We start from the raw sequence: 22,393 nt of genomic DNA, 5'->3' as shown, positions 1-22,393 counted from the left end.
TTTCACGATCATGTATAAAAATCAAACATATTTAAAATAACGAATAGTTAATTAAAACAACACCAATTAATAAAAAAAGTGCGCCATTTGTTTACTGGTTCATGAGTCAGTGGTGCCAGCTACAAATATAAAAGTGTGGATGAAAAAAATTATATTCTAAATTTATTTTGTTTTGTTTGAATATTTAATATTTACATATGTATTCATTGCACTACTATATAATAAACTATATAAAAACGAATGTGTAATATAACATTTCGCCACTATTGCGAAGGATTTGAACTCTTCTTTTATCTATGGATTTGAAGGATTAGGTTTAGAAGTCCTTTTGTTGTCATCATTGCAGAATTGTTGATTTGTTGCTAACTTCACTCAGTAGTATTAAGTACCATATTATACTATTAAAATTATTCAAAAACAATTATACATAATTATCTAACTTTATGAATAAATCGAAAATCCCAAAATGTCACTTTTTGAATTCGTACTTAATTTAATCCTCCTGCCATCTATCAGTCCATTATCCCATCTGACACGTGGTGTTGACCAAGACGAGCACAAAGCTAAACACAAGACACAAGACAAGCCACTTCTCTAGTCGCATGTCTGTCTTGTGCAATACATTAAAATTAGCAACGTTTTTGTACACATATAGATCGTAGGTAGCCAAATTGAAAAAGTTTTTAAATGTATTTTATAATTTAGCATGTATTAGAGAGCATCATGACGTATTGCGTACAAAGGTCGTGAAACGGCTCTGTGATAATCTAACAACAAACACTACACATTGAGAGATTTGGATCTAGTCGCAGTTGTTTAGTTAAAGTGAATGGCAGGAACGCATTTTAGACTTTGGACGATATTGAAAGTGTTGGTTTAAGTTTAATTAGAATTAGGGACACACGAGCAGACTGAAGGGATACAATTAGTTTGGCCTACTTAAGGGTAAGTGGTGATAGAAATAAATATACACATGTATCACTGACTATAACACATCTGTGTAAAAATCTTATTATCACACTAATCATTCCTTAATTTTTTTAATACTTATACAACAATATAGGCTTGTAAGTAAAGTGGCCTTATTTCTGTACGGGTCAGAAACATGTAGTCGGTCTAAGGATTTATTAAATTTAATGCAAGTTGCATCCTTACTTCAAATTGTAACATTGAGGAGCATTAGATTTGAAGACTGGAACATGATATTTGAAAAGTAAATTATATGCAATCGATGATATAGGCAGTTTGTATTTTTGGATACATTTTACTCATTGTCTTCAATTCAATCAAGTAAAACTTTTATAAATTACTGGATTAACAACTAGAACACTGGATATGAAAAGGAACTGAATGCAATTAATAATTACTGTTTTAAGTACATTTGTTACTCTTATTGTTAGTATACTCGTTGTACTCTGCTTTGTCCTATAAAACTTTATCCTATGTATTACATTATCTTTTACTTATTGAAGTAAATATACAAAACTCTTAATTTCTACTTTTTTTCATATATTTCTCAACAAGGCATTACTCGAGTCAATACCATCTCTACCTAGTCTTTATTTAAACATCTGCATCGATTTACAAATAAAACATGTGTTTTTAATTATTTACACACCCTCACAATGTTTACATAACACATGTGCAATCTTTTAAAGTGTAACATTATAAATAACATTGAGTGTTGAAAAAGTAGGTCATGTTTAAAATGTCTTCTAAATTGGTAATAAAAATCATATGAAAACTATTATTACTAAGTTTGAAGACTTAATTGTACGTTTTTAAGTCTTTGAACAGGTTTCTGTGCAAATACATGTTTTTATACCTGTGTAGTACTCACACAGGTATATAAATCTATAGTGGGAGCACTGATGTAGAATTTTACTCAAAAGAAATGAATATAAATATGAATATAAAGCCCCAAATATAAAATTGAGTATATTTGAATTCTACATTCTTCTTAATACTACATATATATTTATATATATATATATATATATATATATATATTGTTCACATATTTATACTCTTCCAAAATTTTTATTAAGGGTGCAAACGATATAAAATTGAATATATTAATAATATATTTTAATTCTAAATTAGTCTTGTAAGTTTATACAGATTTTTTTATATGAAATTGCCGCCCACATTTTTGACTATTTTAACCGATTTTCTTTTAAAGAGCTCTCAGGATTAATTGTTTGTTACTCACAACCTTGTTATTTTCACATAATATTTTTCAAAGTGTCTATTATACCAACATATTCTACAAATATGTCTTTTAGACACGTTTTATAATTACTTATGAATGTTACATGCATATTATTTTCCAAAATTTATTCATTCATACATTTTGTCCGACCTTTTATTTATTTCTTACTATATTTCCCCCGGAGCCCTTTCTAATCTTGGTGAAAGTCTCTCTCTCTCTACTTTTAAACGGTGCATTTTGACCTCTGCCAAGTAAATTCTAATTTAGAGATTATTTTATGTGTGTCAAATAAATAAATAACAAAATGTTCATTAATGAATCCTGTTTTAGTAGAAGAAATATTAAACGGAATGGAATGCAATTTGCAATGGTGGAAAAATAGCGAACCGGCAGCTTTTCCTGCTTTCACAACTAGGAATATATTAATAGACTTTCTAAATATTTATGTAACAACTTGGAAGGAATAATAAATAGACCAGGATTGATATATTTGGCGAATGGAATGCATGTATATTTTTTTGTTTTGAAAATTGGGAAGGAATTATAATAATAAGGATAAATTATGCGTGTTTTTATAGAATACATATTTATTGTTCTGAGATCTTTATGAGAAAAATAAATCGGTATGCATTTTTTTGTTGCTTTCATATTTATTTATTAATTTTAAAAGTTGTATAATGTTGACGGGTTGTAAAATGCGCATGAAAAATTATTAATGAGAAAGTTATTTCTATTTCTATATTATTATTTTTTGAAAGGTTGGCATATTTTGAACTTTGGTTCATGTTGGGCCATGGCGATGCAAGACACCATTAAAACAGCTTGCAAATAATACAGGTTTTTTTATATTTTAGCATATATTTATCAAATCAAATTACCAAATTACCCTTAAAGTGCATTTTTAGTTTAAACTAAAAGATCTCTAAAGGATAAACACTTCGTAAATTCCTGGTGTTAGCGACAGATTTTTTCAAACCAATATCAATATTTTTGATGGCTGGCTTATCAGTTAACGGTGCAATGGATTTAATTTTTTATACTGATAAAATATTGATTTCCTACTTTTTATCAGCACATAAAACACAATACAAAAGAGATTAACTTAATACGACCAGAAACCGCATTTTGTAATAATAATAATTATAATAATGATAAACTAGCGGATTTGCAAAAGACTCAATTTTTTATGCAGGTGTTTTTGGATTGCATATATAGGACCGTAACATTAATTGCAAGTAAAGAAATATTAATTACAAGTAACTTATTTTAAATTTACATTTCGAAAAAAAAAATAAAGTTTGTTATAGTAATAATACAGCTAAGTCGAGATGCATATTTTTAGATTAAAAAGTTTGGTAGTTTGTCCAAAGTTAATTGCTGTTAATGTTAATTAAATTATCTTGCATTATTTAATGTTAAATTTTAGTCAAACACAAACATTTTTAATAATTAATATTCGTACCAGACATGATAATATGTAAAATTAACATTAATTTTAGATTGTGTGTTTAAGCTCCGTAAATGCTTTTTTATTTTATAAAGGCGTCTCTTTAATGCTGTTTAATTAATTGCAAGTAATTTCATACCTTAGTGTATAAAAAAGGAGTCTTATATCATCACATGACACTTGAGCAATTATCTTTATGCAATGTGATACGTCTACATTTTGCCATTTTGTTTACTTTGTTATTGATAAGGATTAAATAAATAAATAGCATACAGAAATAAATTATATATAGTTCGTGCATAAATAACAGAGAGCCCCACATCAGAGATATATTTTTTTAATTCACCACTTCACGAGATTCTAATTCTAACTAATTTTTTTTTGCGAGATCCAACCGTGTTCCTATGCACGTACCTAGGAGTAAGCCTTTTATCCAGGTTTCTAATCCCTGACTATTTGATAAATATCATTTCCTAGCAGCCAAAACATATCGTAAATTGAATTAAAAAAAATTAAGTAGGTCAGACGTCATCGTGAAGTGCGAGCGCGTATTTGATAAAATGATAAATAATAATATTGTAGACGTACCCAAACAATAATTAATAATAATAGTAAAAACAATAATAAAAGAAAGGGGGCTTATAAAATTAATAGGGTGCAAATTATAAGAAATACTATATATCAAAAATTGCATGTTTTCAAAATAGAGTTCATCCGTCATTTGCTTATAATTTGTATTTATGTTAAAAAAAACATCGATTTGTATATAATAGAACATTTCAACATTTTTATTCATAAATTTTTCATAACAATGTATAAGGTATAATTGTTTTTTTTTTTTTTTTTTTTTTGAGAAAATAACGCATTACCAAAAATGTTGCTTTTTCATAAAATATAAGATTCTTTGAAGAATATCTAACTTTACTAGAATAGGTCGTTATTATAGATATTAAATATTGAAAAAATATCAATGAAAATTAATAAAAAAGTTATGTAGAATTATTTTTATATTAAAAGGTCTCCGGCGCCCTGTCTATTTGGTGCCTCGTGCGTAGTAAATAAACATATATGGATCTTCGCTCCCGAAGGCAAAGTTTGCGTCCGCGATTCTAAAACTTTTATTGATACGTATCAATACTCGAAGTCTAGCAGCAAAATTTGATTTCGCGGATATAACAGATAAATTGATACCACCACCGCCAAAGGTCTTGTATTATCAGATTCTGGAACATTTTGGTCGGACCGTAATGTCTTTAGGAGATGACTACACTATGATCTATTGGCTTCTGGTTTATTGACCACACGAATCATTGGGTTCATGAATAGATAATCCAATAACTTTTAGACCAGGAGAATCCTTGTCTCGAATGATTCTTTGCATTCTAAAGCATTCTTGTCCTGTGTGACTCCTTCTACTAGAAGAATCCTTGTCCCATGTCATGACTTGGCCAGAAGAGTTCTTGTCTCGAATGACTCCTTGAATTCAAAAGCATTTTTGTCCCGAATGACTCCTCGACTAGAAGAATCCTTGTTCCAAGTCATGGTTTGGCTAGAAGAATTCTTGTTTCTAGTGATGACTTGGCTAGAAGAGTTCTTGTCACGAATGACTCCTTGCCTAGAAGAATCCTTGTCCCAAATCATGACTTGGTCTTGGGTGATGGTTTGGCTAGGGGAATCCAAGAAGTTTCATTCCTCCTGACTACCCTTTACGATCAAATGTCTTCAAATTCATATCCAATCCAATCTTCTATAAACTAACTGCGAGGTTTTACAGTTTTGACGATATTTATTTGCGAAATAAGCACTTTGTGGCGGTCTTTGCGGACGAGAGTCTCTTCTATTTATTTGACCTTGTTTTATCATTCGGAACGATTATAAATATTTATATATGTACATATAACCATCTATCTTAATCATCCTCGTCATCATAATCAAGTAAGGTGCTCAACTTTTTTTATTGCTTATTTCCGCCAATTAATTTTAGTTTGAGAAATGAGCAATTAGAAACTCGACCTTGACGTGAAAATTCAGGAGTAAATGGTAATTTCGTGGAGGAAATTAACGTGGATCTGTCTGATGGATAAAGTAAGAGTCAAACGTTGTACTATAGATGTTTTATTGATAGCTAAATTTAGGGAAAGTAGTACGATGAATGGAAGTCATAGATAATAGTGAATTAAAGAGTGATTCCAATATTCATGATTTTTTTGTGGTTATGTCTGGGAATGAATTGTTAAATAAATAGTTGTCTGATGGAAGTAATATTTATCAGTATTTGTCTTGCGGATGAAGCATGAATGAGTAGTTTATGTCTGGTGGATTAAGTATGAAGTAGTAGTTGTTTGTTGGATAAAATGTGGATAAAATATTATCTATTATCTAATTAAGGTCAACTAATTGTTTGGTGGAGATAACAAGTGGACAAGAAAATACACCAGCGAACAACATAGGGATTAATAAGTTTTGTAAAAATTTATAAATTTAAATATGAAAAGTATATATGAAAATCACGTTCGATATTTAAATATTCAAATTGCAACAATGACTATTATTATTGTCATACACGTGCATTGAAGTTTTTGCATATCAAGTTTTATAAATTTGCTAAACTTGCAAATTTTCAATTTTTAATAATTGAAATTTGATATTAGGAGATTATTAAAGATACTGATGATACAAAATTTGGTTAAATAACACATTTAGTTTTATTATTTGTCATGACGAACATAACAAGGAACAATATTTTATATTTAAGTTTAATTCTTATTATAATTATCTCATTCTAATTATGAATCACTTCCCCAAATTTCTATATTTTTTTGCCTTTAATCTTATCATTTCGAAAACATTTCCCCAGACGTCTTGAGAACTTTGACCGAGCCTCTTATCATCTTCGCTTCCAATTATACATTTTGAACTATATGAGATATTATCAAAGCCATAATTATGAAATAATAAAAAATACTATCTTCCACGTGGAAATGATAAATCAAAATTTAAATCTTGATATAAGCGGCAAATGCGCAAAATACAAGTTATTCGATCAAATAGTGCGGGCGCTGATTGAAACTATCTTAGCTATTTATTGAACTTGCCTTCTCTAGATTTACATACAGAATAAAATTAAATATGGTCGAAGGAGCTTTGCGGAAGCAACTTAGTAATTCTTATTTTATTGATGTTGTATTTTTAAATTTAATGGACGAATTTAAAATTAATAATTAATGAATTCTAATTGTGTAAATGTCTATTTTTAGTATCGACATTGTATTAATTATGAATGCAGTACTCTTTATATAGAGAAAGTTCAATATCGATACAAATGGTTGACGTAAATGGTCGTATGACCTTTTGTAATGCATTATTTATTATATCTATATAATAACACACACACACACAAATATATATATATATATATATATATATATATATACGGATCAGATTCTACCTTTGGAGATGGCTCTACTGATCAGAGACAAAAAGTAAATTAATGCTCATGCATGAATTTAAAGTATGCTCTTTCAAAGAAATTAAAGTCCAGTTAAGTAAAGTTAGAGAAGTAAAAAGTGCTCTACAAACAAGGGTACACAGCTCAAATGTGGTGCTCACCATGGGCATGACCCCTTTTTCTGGCAAATCTTCCATACTAATAATATTATCAATATATGTATTTAACAATAAATACTAAAATTTAATGACTTTGTTAACTCAGAATTCGTTTTTATCTTGTACATTTAATGTAGCGATTCACTTTTATAACTAACGATTATGTGGATAGTATTTAAAAAATTAATGACTTCACTGCATTTATGAAATATAATATACAGTATATCCAGTGATTCAATATTTATTTTATAAGTCATTGTGTGCTATTCGTAAAAGTTCCTCTCCTCCTATATTTGTTTGGAGTATATGTATTTTATTTTGGGATGCAATTTAGACGTCTAGACGTGCAAAGTCTTTAACCATTATGTGTAGTTTATATATATATATATATATATATATATATATATATATTAAACTTCAAATTTGTATTTATTACTTTTTATACTGTTTCTAGAGCAATAACTTTGCACTTTATTTTATTAAATCTTTCAATTAATAACAAATTCGATAGGTATGAGAGAAGTCTTCGGTAAATTTGTGAAATAATTCATAATGACTAATATTATTATGCTCTACTCTCTAAAGCGACTTCACATAAATTAAAAAAGCACTTTGTAGTAAATTGTTTGTGGACTTGTATGTCTTGTCTTTATGTTTTAGTGATTTTAGAAATGCTCTAAAAACTTGCAGATACTAAACAAGCACACATTTTCCATCAATGGAATTGTTAAGATATTTACTGAATAAATGCACTAATATAAATTAGAGTGTTGCATGTTGTTTAGGTAAAGGTGCTTTGCGTGACTAGTTAACCCTAAGGCAGTGGTTTCCAACCTTTTTCGCACCACGCCCTCTCTTTAATTTGTTCAGCAATTTCATTTCATAATTACTCAACTGTATATGCATATATGTATGTATGAAGTGTACATATATATTAATTTATATATGTCATGTTCTTATCTTTTTTATATATGTTTTTTATTTATTTTAACATATTTATTATGTTTTTCTGAAAATTTAATTATCATAGGCACATACGCGTTCTGAAGAGCTCCTTGAATAAAGCACAATATTTGATTTATTTAGTGAATTTATTTATTATATATATATATATATATATATATATATAATTTATTAATTTATTTAGTTCTCTGATATCATATTCCAAAATGACTAATAGTTGCCAAAAAAATTCGCGCGCAATATTTACAAATACAATTCGCGATTCATTAACCAGTTCGAAGCAGATTTTTGCGGAATTCTAAAAAAAATCGATTGCCAACATGTTATCGTTCTCTAGTACAAAGTCCACATATTACGAAAAAAAACGTAATACTTACAGGTATTTTAGATTGATATAAAGCAATGAATATTTAAGCATCAATAATATAAATAAGAAATGTGTGGAAACAATTTCACAAACATTTTAGTGAAGTTAATGTAACTTGTACATTCACATTAATTTTAGTATTTGCTGTTACAATAGGCAACTCAGTTAAAACCCTTTCCACTCGGATACCGCCATTTTGTTGCACAAGTTAACAAAATTATTATTTATTGTTGCAATAAATATCTAGAAATATAACACAATAAATTACAAAGTTGTAATACAAAAGGTGCTTCCAATAATAGAGTTCATCGAATATGACACTGTTGGCAAATCAATTAATATGTATTATACTATTTTATACTAATTTATGTTTTGATTATTTAGTTATTGAATTTCCAAAAAGAATAAATGAGTAATAAAATCATATTATAAATAGACATAAAAAGCAGTAAGGTCGTCTTCAATAACAATAATACGAATCATTTACATTTCGCATTAGAATTTAATAATGTGTAAAGGAAAATAATGTTCGGCTTGATAAACACCGTCGAAGGTTATATATATATATATATATATATATATATATATTTAATATAATATAATCTAGGTTTTAATACATATTTTAATTATAATTTCAAAATATGATCACCCGGCTGCTTTATTGTCTTCTATTCGATTTTAATTTCATTTCTAATATATTTATGAAAACAATTCCATCAATATAAACAAATAAAATTAGAATATGGAGTTTTTTGACCGGACTTTGTATCCATTGTAATGAAATGTCCAGAAAATAACCGGATTTTTAAATATTCATTCTTAAAAGTTTACGAAATAAAAATGCAAAACAAAACAACAACGAAAATAAAAGTAGGTCTGGGTTAAAATTTTAATAAAAGAGAACTGGATTTTATAATATATATGTATATAAATATATATATATATAATAAATAGTAGTCTGCCCGAAGGCAGGTCCATGGTATGAGAGCGCCACAAAATCAATGATTTTCTTCCCCTGCCTTGTTTATTATTCCCATTACCATTTTATTACCATTAGTTAATGATCATTAATCACTTTATATTTGTTTTTATGAATTTTTCTTTCCAAACTTGTGCTTCCTAGTTTTTCTTATCTCCCTTCTCGCGGAAGTCGCCAATCATCTGCATTCTTCTTCTTCCCAATCTTTACAGTCCTTCTATTTTGCCTTCAACGACGTCATGCAAGAGGCGCTCTTTTTGCAGAATGGGTCCGATTCAGTTTCCTTTTCTTTTCAGGATCGTGCTCAGTAGAGTCCTTCCTTCGCCCACTTTTCTTAGGACTTCATTTGTTACCTTGTCAGTCCACTTTATCTTCTCCATTCGCCTCCAACACCATTATTCAAAACTCTACAGATAGTTCTTGTGGGCTTTCTCAGAGTCCATGTTTCTGATCCGTCCAGAGCTATGTTCTAGGCATATATATACATACAGGAAATCACTTCAAAACGATTCTTAGGAAGGAACCAGACCCAAAAAGAGTTTTAGGCCAAAATTGGGGTATAGGACAATATGATTCACACTGTAAGGACAGGCCTAAAGTCTCGCTTTATAATAATATTTTAAATATAAAAATATATATACTTAATATTCAATATGAATTTAACTTTTACGCTATATTGCTTTAGAGAAATTAGGCACAGCCACACGATGCAATTTTCATTTTCTTGCAACTTTTGAAGCATTCGATTGATATGAATTCTGCATTCGAAATTTGTACAAAATTAAATGATTTATAATATTGTCTTACATTATGTAGCAACTCTCTAAATACTCTACACTCTAAAATCGCCATTGAACTCACAATCAGGCCATTGATCCTGGCGCATTTGAGTATTTTTGTCGACTTTGTCAGTTGTGTTAGAAACCATTTATATCTTTCGATTTAAATGATGTATTCGGAAAAGTTATACAAAATTAAATTATCTATAATATTGTCTAATATATTTACACTATACATTAACTCAGTATACTTTAAAATCTCAAAAACAATCAGATCCTTCTCAGCTGATTTCGAAGTTGACTAATTCTTATGTAATTATGATTATGTAAATATGTAGCCCTGACCTGAATTAATATTTTATGAACTTCTGTAATAAGTTTTCACAAACCTGTACAAGAACATGTATCTCCTCCTTCTTCTGCTTATTGATAGTTATCCAAAAGAGAATTTATTTGTTTAGCAAAAAATTTAAAATAATCTCGCTAAGCAAGAACCGGATATTCCAGTCCGTCTAAAAATGCACTTCTTCCTTTTTATTTTTTTTAAATTATTTCTGCATATTTTATACGAATCACCTTCATCCATCACTAGTCATTTTAATCCAATTGTTTTTCGAAATTATGCAAAAAAAATTTCCACATTACTTGTTTACTCTTCTACCAATTCATGGAAGTGGGGGACTCGGTTGAAGGAAGAGACCATACCTGGTTTTTCACATTTTGACTTAAGCAATCCCCCAGAGAAGTTAATAAAATCTAATTTTTGGTGTTTTATGGAAGTTTTTTGTGATCAAGGACTTTTTGTGGAAGTGGTGGTGGTGATAAAAAATGATGGAGCAAGCAATTTTTTTGTTCAGGACGTACTTGGGTTACGCTGTTGGACTCTTTAAGGTTTTTGGGGTGACAATGTAGGTAACATAAAGGACTTATTAAATGTGGTTTTAGACGCTGTACTGTTTATAGTGCGGAATTATACAAGGCCCTAAAGACTCTAAAATCGTCTTTGAATAAATATTGATTTTCAATATATTGATCTCTCATCATTGTTTATGTTTATATAGTATGATAATAATGCATAGTTAATTATTAATTAATTGATCAACGGGAAGGGAGGGCAAGTGCATTGTTTTTGTCTTTGTACTTTACTCCCTCTTCGATTAAATATTCATTTAGAATATTTTCATTTTGCGATTCAATAATTATCAAATAGGAAGTTCAGTCGTAAATTACAAGACCGTCGAATAGGACTTGATTAAATTTGTGAACTTTATATAGTACGATTAATTTCTGAACTGTTGCAAACTGCAACTGTTGTTAAAAGTTAAAAACTTTAAGGTTATTCATGAATTTGTTGAATATGTGATTTTAATATTTCTTATGTCTGTGCTGGAAGTGCAATTATTCTTTATCTCGTTTCTAAATTCTAGATGATTAGATATGCATAGATGATGTGCTAAACAAAATTGTAATGTATTGAATATTTAACAAATTTGTCTAACATCAAAAATCGTAAATTACTCTTTACACTCATAAAGGGCAACAAGAGATGAAAATTGTTAAAAAAAAGTATTAAGAGTTTTATTAGAAAATTTGATTTAAAATCAAATCATCTATAACGTTGTCTAACCTATCAAGATTCCTCAAAATAAAATTTGCCTTTATAAATTACTTTACTAATGATAAGTACCTATCATTTAACATCAGATACTTTCTTCTTCCATCAAATCCGCAAGTGTTGGATTTATGTTTATTATTATTTTCTGACGTCTTCTTAGACTTTTATGCGACGTCGATGGTAATTAGTCAATTACAGGTTTTTCTACAAGTATACTTATTTAATTTTTTTCCATGATGCATTTCAATCAAAGTGCATTCAATACACGAACACTACTTTGCGGTCTCGTGGTATTATGGTATTTATTTTAATACATTGATGTCGTAACAGATGTCTCACTTCACTTTCTAATTTTTATTTATTGCCTCTGACCTCGATGGTGCTGAGTGTTGCCCCAAATTTTGGGCGCTCCGCTTCATGGACAAGTAAATTAGTACCTTTAGTGGCATTGTGTGTGCATTGATGTGGGTTATATGAAAAATATCATTATTTGGTCAATTAAAAAGATTTTGTGTCTTGTGTCTTAAAATGTGATTTTCTTTGATAAAGGATGATCTTCTGTTTTGTGTCTTGAATTATATATGTGCTAATTGTTACATCAAATCAATAGATTATTTCTACTTTGCCAGCTTTAATTTTTTTCGGACAAAAATATCCAGATTGATGTTTACTGGTTAATAACATTGCTACATCCATTATTTTTGGTAAACAAATTGATGAATATACATTTTTTATAAAACAATTTGCAAGCTAATTATTTTTCAAAAGAATTCCTAGTTTGCTAACTCCTGGTGCACAGAACTACCACTTTGCTGATTCCTAGTGCATCAGATTTCATTTTCAGTATTTCTCGTATAAAAAATATCAATTTGCTTTCATCTGTTGCACAAATTATAAGCTTGCTAAATTCTTTTGCACAAATGTATAAATTGTTTATCTCTGGTGCTCAAAATTACCAGATTACGAGCTTCTGTTATGCAAATTTACCAAATTGGTGACTTCTGATGCACGAATTTACCAAATTGATGTTCTTTGGTACACAAATTTACCAAATTGACTTATGGTATACAAAATTCAGATTGCTAACTATGGGTAAAAGCAATGAAAATATGTAGAAATTATGTTGGGCAAAATGACTAAAATTTTAATCTCATTTGACAAAGAAAACTGAACTGAAAATTGGCAAGATCGATTTATCTAATATACAGTTTTCTTTTTAACAATTGCTAAAGCACATCTGCAATAAATCAATCTGATTATAAAACTGGTTAGATAATTTTCAATAGATAAATCAATATCCCTGTGACAAAAATCACACAATCAATAGTTGTGGTGACTTTCACTATTTACTATTTTTCCCACATCTTCTTTTCTTCCTGCTTGACAACGTCTGGTCTACACCAGCAAGTTGATCATCTTCTTATTAACTTTAATTATTGTATTACATGCAATTTTATATAATTACAATAATTAAACTGGTTTTTATTTGTTGTTGTAATAGTAAACATAAAGAGGACTATGGCTATCGTTGTCATCACCAATGAGTAGTAGATACTGTTGAAAACGGAAAAATAAACGATTTAATGAATTAAATACTTTTGATAAACAAGTATTGTTTATATTACACTTAATAACGTATAAATTGTTTGTTGAAATAAATAATTGAATGATTGTTAAGCCGGCCACAGACGTAACTGTATACTTGCGCAACTGAATGAATGCGCAACCAGGCGTATTTTCACAGCGCCCACAGACGGTTCAAGTTTATGTTCAAGTACTTGCGCAAGCATATCACAAATGTCAAATAATAAATGTCAAAACATAACCTAAAAATATATCTTTTTTATTAATTTATGTATTTACAGCATCAGAAGAGAATTCAAAGTGTTCAGAGGGCTAATTTAATAACTTTTAATTGTCGATAACTTCATAAACTTGTATTATGAATTTGCTACAAAGTAAAATAAAAACGGGATATGTGCTGCCACACGCGGCCGACGAATGAACTTGCCGACATGAATAAATGCGCAATTAAAATAATGAAAAAGTGCTCATGCCTACTCGCTTGCACCAGTCTGTCAAGTTGCGCAAAAAACACCCCACAGACGCTAGAGAATACATGCACAAGTCGCAGGTTGCGCAAGTATACAGTTACGTCTGTGGCCGGCTTTACCTTAGTTAAATAACTAATACCAAGCTCAAGTCAATATTTAATTGTATTATTAGTAAATTTTCAGTTAAATAATTGTTTGAACTTACAATTAACTAAATAGTTGTGGTGAATTTGTTAATAATTAAGAAAAATAAACAGTTAGTGAAAGTTCCAGTGTGTGACATAATGTTTTCTTACATATTCAACAGGTTGGCATATTTTTGAAAACATTAGTTTATTTTACCTCTTAACTTGTAACTTATAAAATTGTACAAAGTTTTATAGTGTACGTCTAACAGAACTCTGCAACAATTACGCATACTCATAATGATTATAGAAATGCAAAAATGTTCTCGATGCGATCAAAAATGGTAACTTGAGTGAAATTACGTACTTGGTAGTAAAATAATGGACTAGTATCGTGTAATATATAGTATTACAAGGTGAAAGAACACCAAACACCATTGACTTCGTTTCCTTCACCTCTATGTTAATATTGCTATTAGTATTAATATTATTATTCACATTACCTAACTTGATTCTCTATACATTCTCCTCTCTTGTAAATCATCAAACATCTGCATTCATTTTTTTAGTCCTTCAACTCCTTCTATTTTTGCAGCAGACAATTTTTACAATATGGATCTGATCCAGTTTATTTCCTTTTCATGATCGTGCTCAATAAAGTTTTTTCTCCTCCCACTTTATTCAGCACTTTTTCCTGGTATATATTTTTATAAAAAGTTAAAGTAGATCTTTATCATAATCTCTTCCTTTTTCCAGACATCATCCGAGGTCGGAAACCGACACCAAAGACAAGTTCAAGGACTTCTTCGCCTCCAAAGAGGATTTCCTACGAGGATCCACAAATTCTAAAAGAAAGGCTACAAATAGTACCGAGATGGCTGAAGCCCATTCGGCTGTCGCCTTCTCGTTTGCAATCACCCACGAGGGATGGGACGTCAATTTTGATCGTGAGGTTCTTCACCTGGTCTGGGAGTCTGGTGTCAGGTCGTGGAAGAAGCGGCTGGCCAGATTCAGGGTAAGGGAAGGAAATTAAGATTGGATCTGTATTGTTTTTGGTTTGGAACCAACAAAGGGATTTGCGGAAAAGCATGTTTCTGAGATTCATTTAATATGTTAATTTAACAACAGCTATGAATTAGTAAAATTCTTTTTCCAATATTCTTGGTGACTTTTGATGCACGAATTTACCAAATTGATGTTTTCTGGTACACAAATTTACCAAATTGACTTTTGGTATACTAAGTTCAGATTGCTAACTTTGGATAAAAGCAATGAAATTATGTACAAATTATGCTGGGCAAAATGACTAAAATTTTAATCTCATTTGACAAAGAAAACTGAACTGAAAATTGGCAAGATCGATATATCTAATATACAGTTTTGTTTGTTAGCAATTTCTAAAGCACATCTGCAATAAATTAATCTGATTATAAAACTGGTTAGATAATTTTCAATAGAATAGAAAAAGATAATTTTCAAAGAATAGAAAAAATATATGTTGATTTTGTATTTTGAAATGTGATTTTAAAGTGCAATAAGTTGTTGTAGGATTGTATGATGTTAGAATAATTTGTACAATTAATTATAACAAATTGTCTAACATTTTAATTATATTAAATTAACAAATTAAAATTTACAGGTGATATAATTAATGAATATATAAACGATTAGGTCGATAACCTCGCAACAGGAATTAAACGAAAGAATTTAAATCGCGTGTTTTATCTTTGCGGATTGAATTATCGCGAATTGTTCAAGGACGATTTTACGTTTTGCAGATTTGTAAACATGTTTGTTTATTAACACATTCAATTTGGTAATGAAATTAAGTTGACACATTTATGCCAACTGTACTAGCTAGTCATAGCATTCAAATCATCAACTTTTTCTCTAATGTATATAGAATATATTTCTTTTAAGAAGTGCATTTATCGATTATGTGATACATGCCTGTAAAGTGTTAATAACATTTGAAGTTTTTCTATATTCATTGAATGCAATAACAAATAGTCGCTTTATTATCTGCACTTACTTATGCTAACTTATTATTAGCATAAACGAGTTATTTATAGCATACATGACATAGTACTCTATATAATACTCATAATAAACTTATCGATATCTGAAAAATATATGCCTATTCTTAAATGAGCTTTTACTTATTCTTACTACTTTCTTATCGTAACATAAAATTTGCTTTGATTCCAGAATCAGTCTAATATAAAAATCTTAATAAAAAAATTGAAATATTTTTTTTTATTCACGTTTTTTTTTATTTTACTGTAAGATAGCAGGATAAACTAATCCAAGAATAGGCTTAATAACGTAGAAGAATAACAATTTAATAGACTAAACATACCCAAAAATTTGCTTCATTTTTTGTACACTTCCTGTTGACATTTGGTAAGATATCACAGTAAAATTTAATATGAATGATAATATATATAGTAATAAATGAAACATTGCTTGACTTTTGAAAACACTTGAGCCATTAATTTGAAACTTGCTTTGGTTCATTTAGATTTAAATTGAGATATTAATAAACAATAAATTAGAAATATAAATAACGTAAAGTTTATTAAATGGCCGTATATAGTTATTAATAATCTGTCAAACCATTCCAACTAACTTCATGGCAAATGGTGCTTTGGCATAAATTCATCTAAGACGCCAATGCAGCCAATAACAAAAAATTAACTGAACTCAGCCCGCGGAAAAAATTTTATAATCTAAAAATATGGCAATATATTTATTATTCTTTATTTATTTCCTATTAACTCTCCAAATTAAATATTGTTTTCATTACTCTGCTTATGACGTTTTTGTTTTCATTTTGAATGATTAATTTCGATCGTTTGACTTGTTGAACTTACCGGCATTGTTTTCCTGTCGACACCAGCTGACTTCTATTGTTGATTAGTTCACGAACTTATTTATTAAACAACTTTTGTTTATACTTTTTCATAACGGAATTATTTACATAATAATCAATTCATAATAAAATAAATGTGTAAAACATTTAAAAATATATTTATGGCATAATTATAACATCTCAATAAATTATTATGCATTATTATTTATTATGAAATTAAAATCCGTCACCAATATTTATCTTTCAGTAATAATAATATTTATATTTATATATCAAGTTTTTTATTTTCTTAATTTCTTATTTTACAGAATAGTATACACAATGGAGTATATCCAGCGCACACTGAAAGTCTCTGGATATTCTTCACAATTATTGCAGCGATTCATTTCACAGGACACAGGGTGCCGTATGATTTTGTAAATAAAATTGTACCATTATTACCAGGGTAAGTTGAATAAATTATAGTATCTACCGACAGTGAAATTAATTCAGAAAAATGTATTGTGACTTCTTTTATATTGTTCAAGGTCTACCACAGGCTGGCAGCTAACAGGATGTGCCATAATGGCACTTTGTCTATGGTTAACTATAATTTTCGTTTTAAGATACACATTTAAATTGTTACTGATGTACAAAGGATGGATGTATGAGGCCAGAGGGAAAGGGACTTCTGTTTCGTTACCGGTAAAGCATTTGAAAGAATTCATTGTATTTATTATATGCATTGGTTTATAATTGTTGTGACTAATATTTTAGACAAAGATTTGGCTTGTGCTAGTCAAAATCATGTCCGGTTGGAACAAACCAGGATTGTACAGTTATCAAGGATCACTGCCAAGACTGCCTTTACCATCGGTTGAAGACACAACCAAAAGAGTAAGAGAAAAACTGATATTTTCTTAAGATCAATCTTCACTGTGCTGTGTTTCTTTTTAGTATCTTAGAAGTGTCCGTCCCTTATTGGATGATGCCAGTTACAAGCGCATGGAAGGTCTGACTGAAGAATTCAAAAAAGGCATTGCAGTGAAACTGCAAAGATATCTCCTTCTGAAATCCTGGTGGTCGAGCAACTATGTCTCAGATTGGTGGGAGGAATATGTTTATTTGAGAGGGAGAGGAGCCTTAATGGTGAATTCTAATTTCTATGGAATTGATGCTATCATGATGCATCCAACACAAGTGCAGGCTGCGAGGGCTGCACAAGTAATTTCGCTCTGTTTGAAATTGAGAAGGCTGGTTGAGAGACAAGAGTTGGAACCTGTAGGTCACTATTTGTTCAGGAAATAACCTGTTATAAATATTTTACACTATTTATTTTTTTTTTCAAACTTTGCTACATGTTTTAGTCTAAATTTTAGTCTAGTTCTTAGACTCAGTCTATTATTTATTTCCAGATAATGGTCCAGGGCATTGTTCCTTTGTGTTCATGGCAATATGAACGTATTTTCAACACGGTTCGTCAGCCAGGAGTGGAAACTGATCGTATTGTCCACTATGCAGACAGCAATCACATTGTTGTCTATCACAAAGGGCGTTATTTCAAAGTTATGATTTATCACAAAGGCAGAATTCTGAATGCATGTGAAATACAAGTGTAAGAATAATTAATTTTTAATATTTATACCATGCTGAAATTCATTATCCTACTTTACTTTTAGACAAATAGAACAAATTTTAGCTGATAAATCAGAGGCTCTTCCTGGTGAGGAAAGAGTTGCTGCACTTACGGCAGGAGATAGAACACATTGGGCGAATGCAAGAATGAAATTATTTAGTAAAGGACCTAATAAAGTAAATAATCATTGCAAACTCTAATTTTATATTAAAGCAAATTTAAATTTCTGATTGTTTTATCAGGTATCTTTAGATTTAATAGAGAAGTCTGCTTTTGTAGTCGCTTTAGATGATGAGCCTTATGAATTTGATCAGAAACAACCAGAGAAACTGGACAGGTATGGAAGGATATTGCTGCATGGAAATGGGCATAACAGATGGTTTGATAAATCATTCACATTATGTATTGGAAGCAATGGACGGGTATGTGAATATAATCAGATTTTTTATAATTACAATTCATGTGAAATTAATTATTTGTAATGTTTCAGGTTGGATTTAATGCTGAGCACACATGGTATGTTCTATTTTAGTTAATTTCTTATAATTTGAATTGTTAGTTTATGTAATGCACATTGTATATGCAATTATAAATCTATATTTCTGGACTGGATTATTGAATGACAATTTTGTGGATACTATTTCTATGATATGAATTTTATATTCAGTCCAGGCAGTATAGGTTTGTTTATGCCATTATGTTTATCACTGATACGATATTTAGATATCACGAGCTTATTTTGTTTATCAAACCTTGTCCAGCATGGTCACGGAAAATAAGTAAAACTTTATTCCAAATTTTCACAATCATCAGTCACTAGATTATAGTGTCATGATAGATGTTTAGAACTTTATAAAATAGTTTGCTCGAAATAAAATAAGCCGTTGGATATTTGTAAGTATAAGAAATAAGTTTCTCTAACAGTCTTTGTTTAAATATATTTGTGAGTAAATTATGACTAATTAAAACAAATGTTTTGCCTGAATAAAATTTTATAGGGCCGACGCAGCTGTACTTTCACATATTTGGGAACTTGTCATTACAGAGGAAGCCATGATGTCCGAAGGGTAATTAAAACATTGAAAAATTCCAAAAAGTAGAAGTCTATTTGCACTGCTCACCTCATTTTTATGTCTGGCACCTTTTAATGGATTAATGAACTTATGTATTTTTTCTAGGTCTTGGAATTCTTTGGTTTTAGAATAGTTACCAATAAATGATATATGATGTTTTGTTGATAAGAGCATATTGTTCATAATTTAGAAACAAAACACCATGTATCAATAGCATGTATATAAAAGATCGTAAGCGGAGATATTATCTTATATTATTTATGCTTTGAATTTTATTTAAAATTGTTGTGCGTTATTAGTTCAATAATATTCTGAATACGGTCTTGCTTGTATCATTTTAGGGCTTTGGTAGAGGTATTTTTTGCATATTTATAAAAACCAATCACAATCAGATTCATAATTAATAAATTTGCAACAAAATACATCTTAAGTCCTCTTTTATAATTGTTATTATTTGCAGCAAATTTAGGCATGATGTGCAGTAGTGTAGCTGTCGACAGATTATTTATTATATGATGATATTGTATTATTTAATATGATTTTCCAATGTTGCAATTGCAATCATTAATTGTAAATATTTAGTACGGTTGTGGTTTTTGTCACAGGGCTGATGCTCCGATCATGGGACATCTTTGGGAGTGCATCATCGGAGATGAGTTGGTTGAAGGGTAAATAGAATGATCACTTAATTAATTAATAAAGATTATAAGGTGTAACTTTTGTTGCCAATAATTATTACAATCACAATTATATATAGCTCAAAGTAATAAAAGCTTTACTATGCTTTTACTAAAAACTTTCTCAAAAATTATTTATTATCATTTGTATTTAACAGAAATGGTTTGGTTAGTACTAATAAAACAATCCCAATTTAATTCAGCTTTCAATTATATTAAAAGCCTTAGGTTCTGGTTTGAATAAGCTTTTAATTAGTAAATTATACTAAAATAATAATCAAAATATAAAAGTCAAGTGGGGAGGGTTAGGGCTATTTTGTTACAAGTATATTTGCATAATTCAACAGTAAATAGAAATTTGAAGCTTAATTTTATTACTTTTCTCAATTTTTGTATCAATATTTTTATATTTTTTACGGATTTACTTTGTATTATCTTATGTATATATAATTTTCTTCAGATATGATGCAAATGGTAACACAAAAGGTGAAATTGGTTTTGAGCCACCAACTCCAGTTCGTCTTCAATGGGATCTGAAAAGTGACGAGTGTCAAAAAACAATAGAAGCATCATATTTGGCAGCCCAGAGCCTATTGAATGATGTGGATTTAAGGATATATGTCCACGATAATTATGGAAAAGGTATAACAACAATAACCAATATTATTATCAAAACTGTATTACATACCTGTTATCATTTAGGTTTTATGAAGACCTGTAGGGTTTCACCGGATGCCTACATCCAGATGGCTTTACAGTTAGCTTATTATAGAGATTTTGGTAAATTCAGTCTGACGTACGAGGCTTCTATGACCAGATTATACAGAGAGGGAAGAACTGAAACTGTGAGACCTTGTACTATAGAATCCGCCGCGTGGGTTAAATCTATGGAAGACGCAACTAAAACTGTAAGGCATGGTGATGGATTTTTATATATTTATGCATTCTTTATTTAATTATTATTTTTTTCTTTAGACTGAAGAAAGAGTTAAACTCCTCTATGCAGCTTGCAAGCAGCACCAACTTGGTTACCAAGATGCTATGTGCGGAAAAGGTATAGATCGACATCTTTTCTGTCTGTATGTAGTTTCAAAATACCTAGAAGTAGATTCACCCTTCCTGAAAGAAGTTTTGAGTGAGCCTTGGCGTTTGTCAACTTCACAAACACCGCATGGACAGACAAACAAAATGGATTTAAAGAAATATCCAAATTGTATTAGTGCAGGCGGTGGTTTTGGGCCAGTTGCTGATGATGGGTATGGAGTTTCATATATAATCGCAGGGGAGGATTTGATATTTTTCCATATCAGTAGTAAAAATAGTTCACCTCAAACGGTAAGTGGTATATAAAATAATTATTATATGTTTATTGAACTATACCTAAGATGTTCTTTTTAATACTTCAGAATTCAAACAAGTTTGCACAACAAATTGAGAAAGCTTTGGCTGATATGAGAATATTGTTCACGGACTTCAAAAAGTCTGCGAAAAAAGCGTAAAAATTTAATGCTGAGACGTGACACTAAATCTGTGTATATATCAATGCAATATAAAGTTTAGTTTATAAATAAAATTTCTATGTTGATTGACAATGAAGAAAAATGAAACTTATAGTCTGATGTTAGAAGTATCCTGCCCGATTTGTTTATTTTGGGGTCTTTTACACTTGTGCTGGTTTTAAAGTAACGTCATCACTAGTTGTTAAATAATTTTTAACTGTTATAATGTATCTTTTGTTAAAGAGAATTTTTCATAATGAGTTTTTATGTATATGTTTATTATGAATTTTAATTGAAGACATATCTTTATATCTACTATAGTTGAAAAAGGCAATGAAATAATGTTATTAGTATATTTAGATTATTATAATAATTTATGTGAATCACTTGAATTTGTTACATTATTCAAAGGCACAGACCGCGATTAGCCTTTGTAAATTGATGTATAGTTAATAGCGAAGTATTAGCTCAAATTTTAAAAGCACCACTATTTTATTTTTATATGATTTG

The 22,393-nt window shown here is 29.5% G+C and overlaps 1 protein-coding gene across 1 annotated transcript; it reads left to right on the top strand.

Moving 5' to 3' along the window:
- The first annotated feature begins 579 nt into the window (after positions 1-579).
- On the top strand, positions 580-21,902 carry LOC113375445 (carnitine O-palmitoyltransferase 1, liver isoform). Its single transcript, XM_026615387.1, has 15 exons — positions 580-945; positions 14,904-15,162; positions 17,328-17,464; positions 17,547-17,703; positions 17,776-17,895; positions 17,956-18,279; positions 18,414-18,613; positions 18,678-18,810; positions 18,877-19,056; positions 19,125-19,150; positions 20,313-20,375; positions 20,845-21,026; positions 21,087-21,292; positions 21,360-21,719; positions 21,791-21,902. Exons 2-15 carry the CDS (start codon positions 15,022-15,024, stop codon positions 21,881-21,883), a joined length of 2,322 nt encoding a protein of 773 aa, XP_026471172.1. The 5' UTR covers positions 580-945; positions 14,904-15,021; the 3' UTR covers positions 21,884-21,902.
- Positions 21,903-22,393: the final 491 nt, after the last annotated feature.

The sequence above is a fragment of the Ctenocephalides felis genome, unplaced genomic scaffold, assembly GCF_003426905.1.
Source record: "Ctenocephalides felis isolate EL2017-DRISC unplaced genomic scaffold, ASM342690v1 CF-g0.4_SCAFFOLD_00845, whole genome shotgun sequence".
In the NCBI taxonomy this organism is placed as follows: Eukaryota; Metazoa; Arthropoda; class Insecta; order Siphonaptera; family Pulicidae; genus Ctenocephalides; species Ctenocephalides felis.
This window is presented reverse-complemented; position numbering and strand designations above follow the sequence as displayed.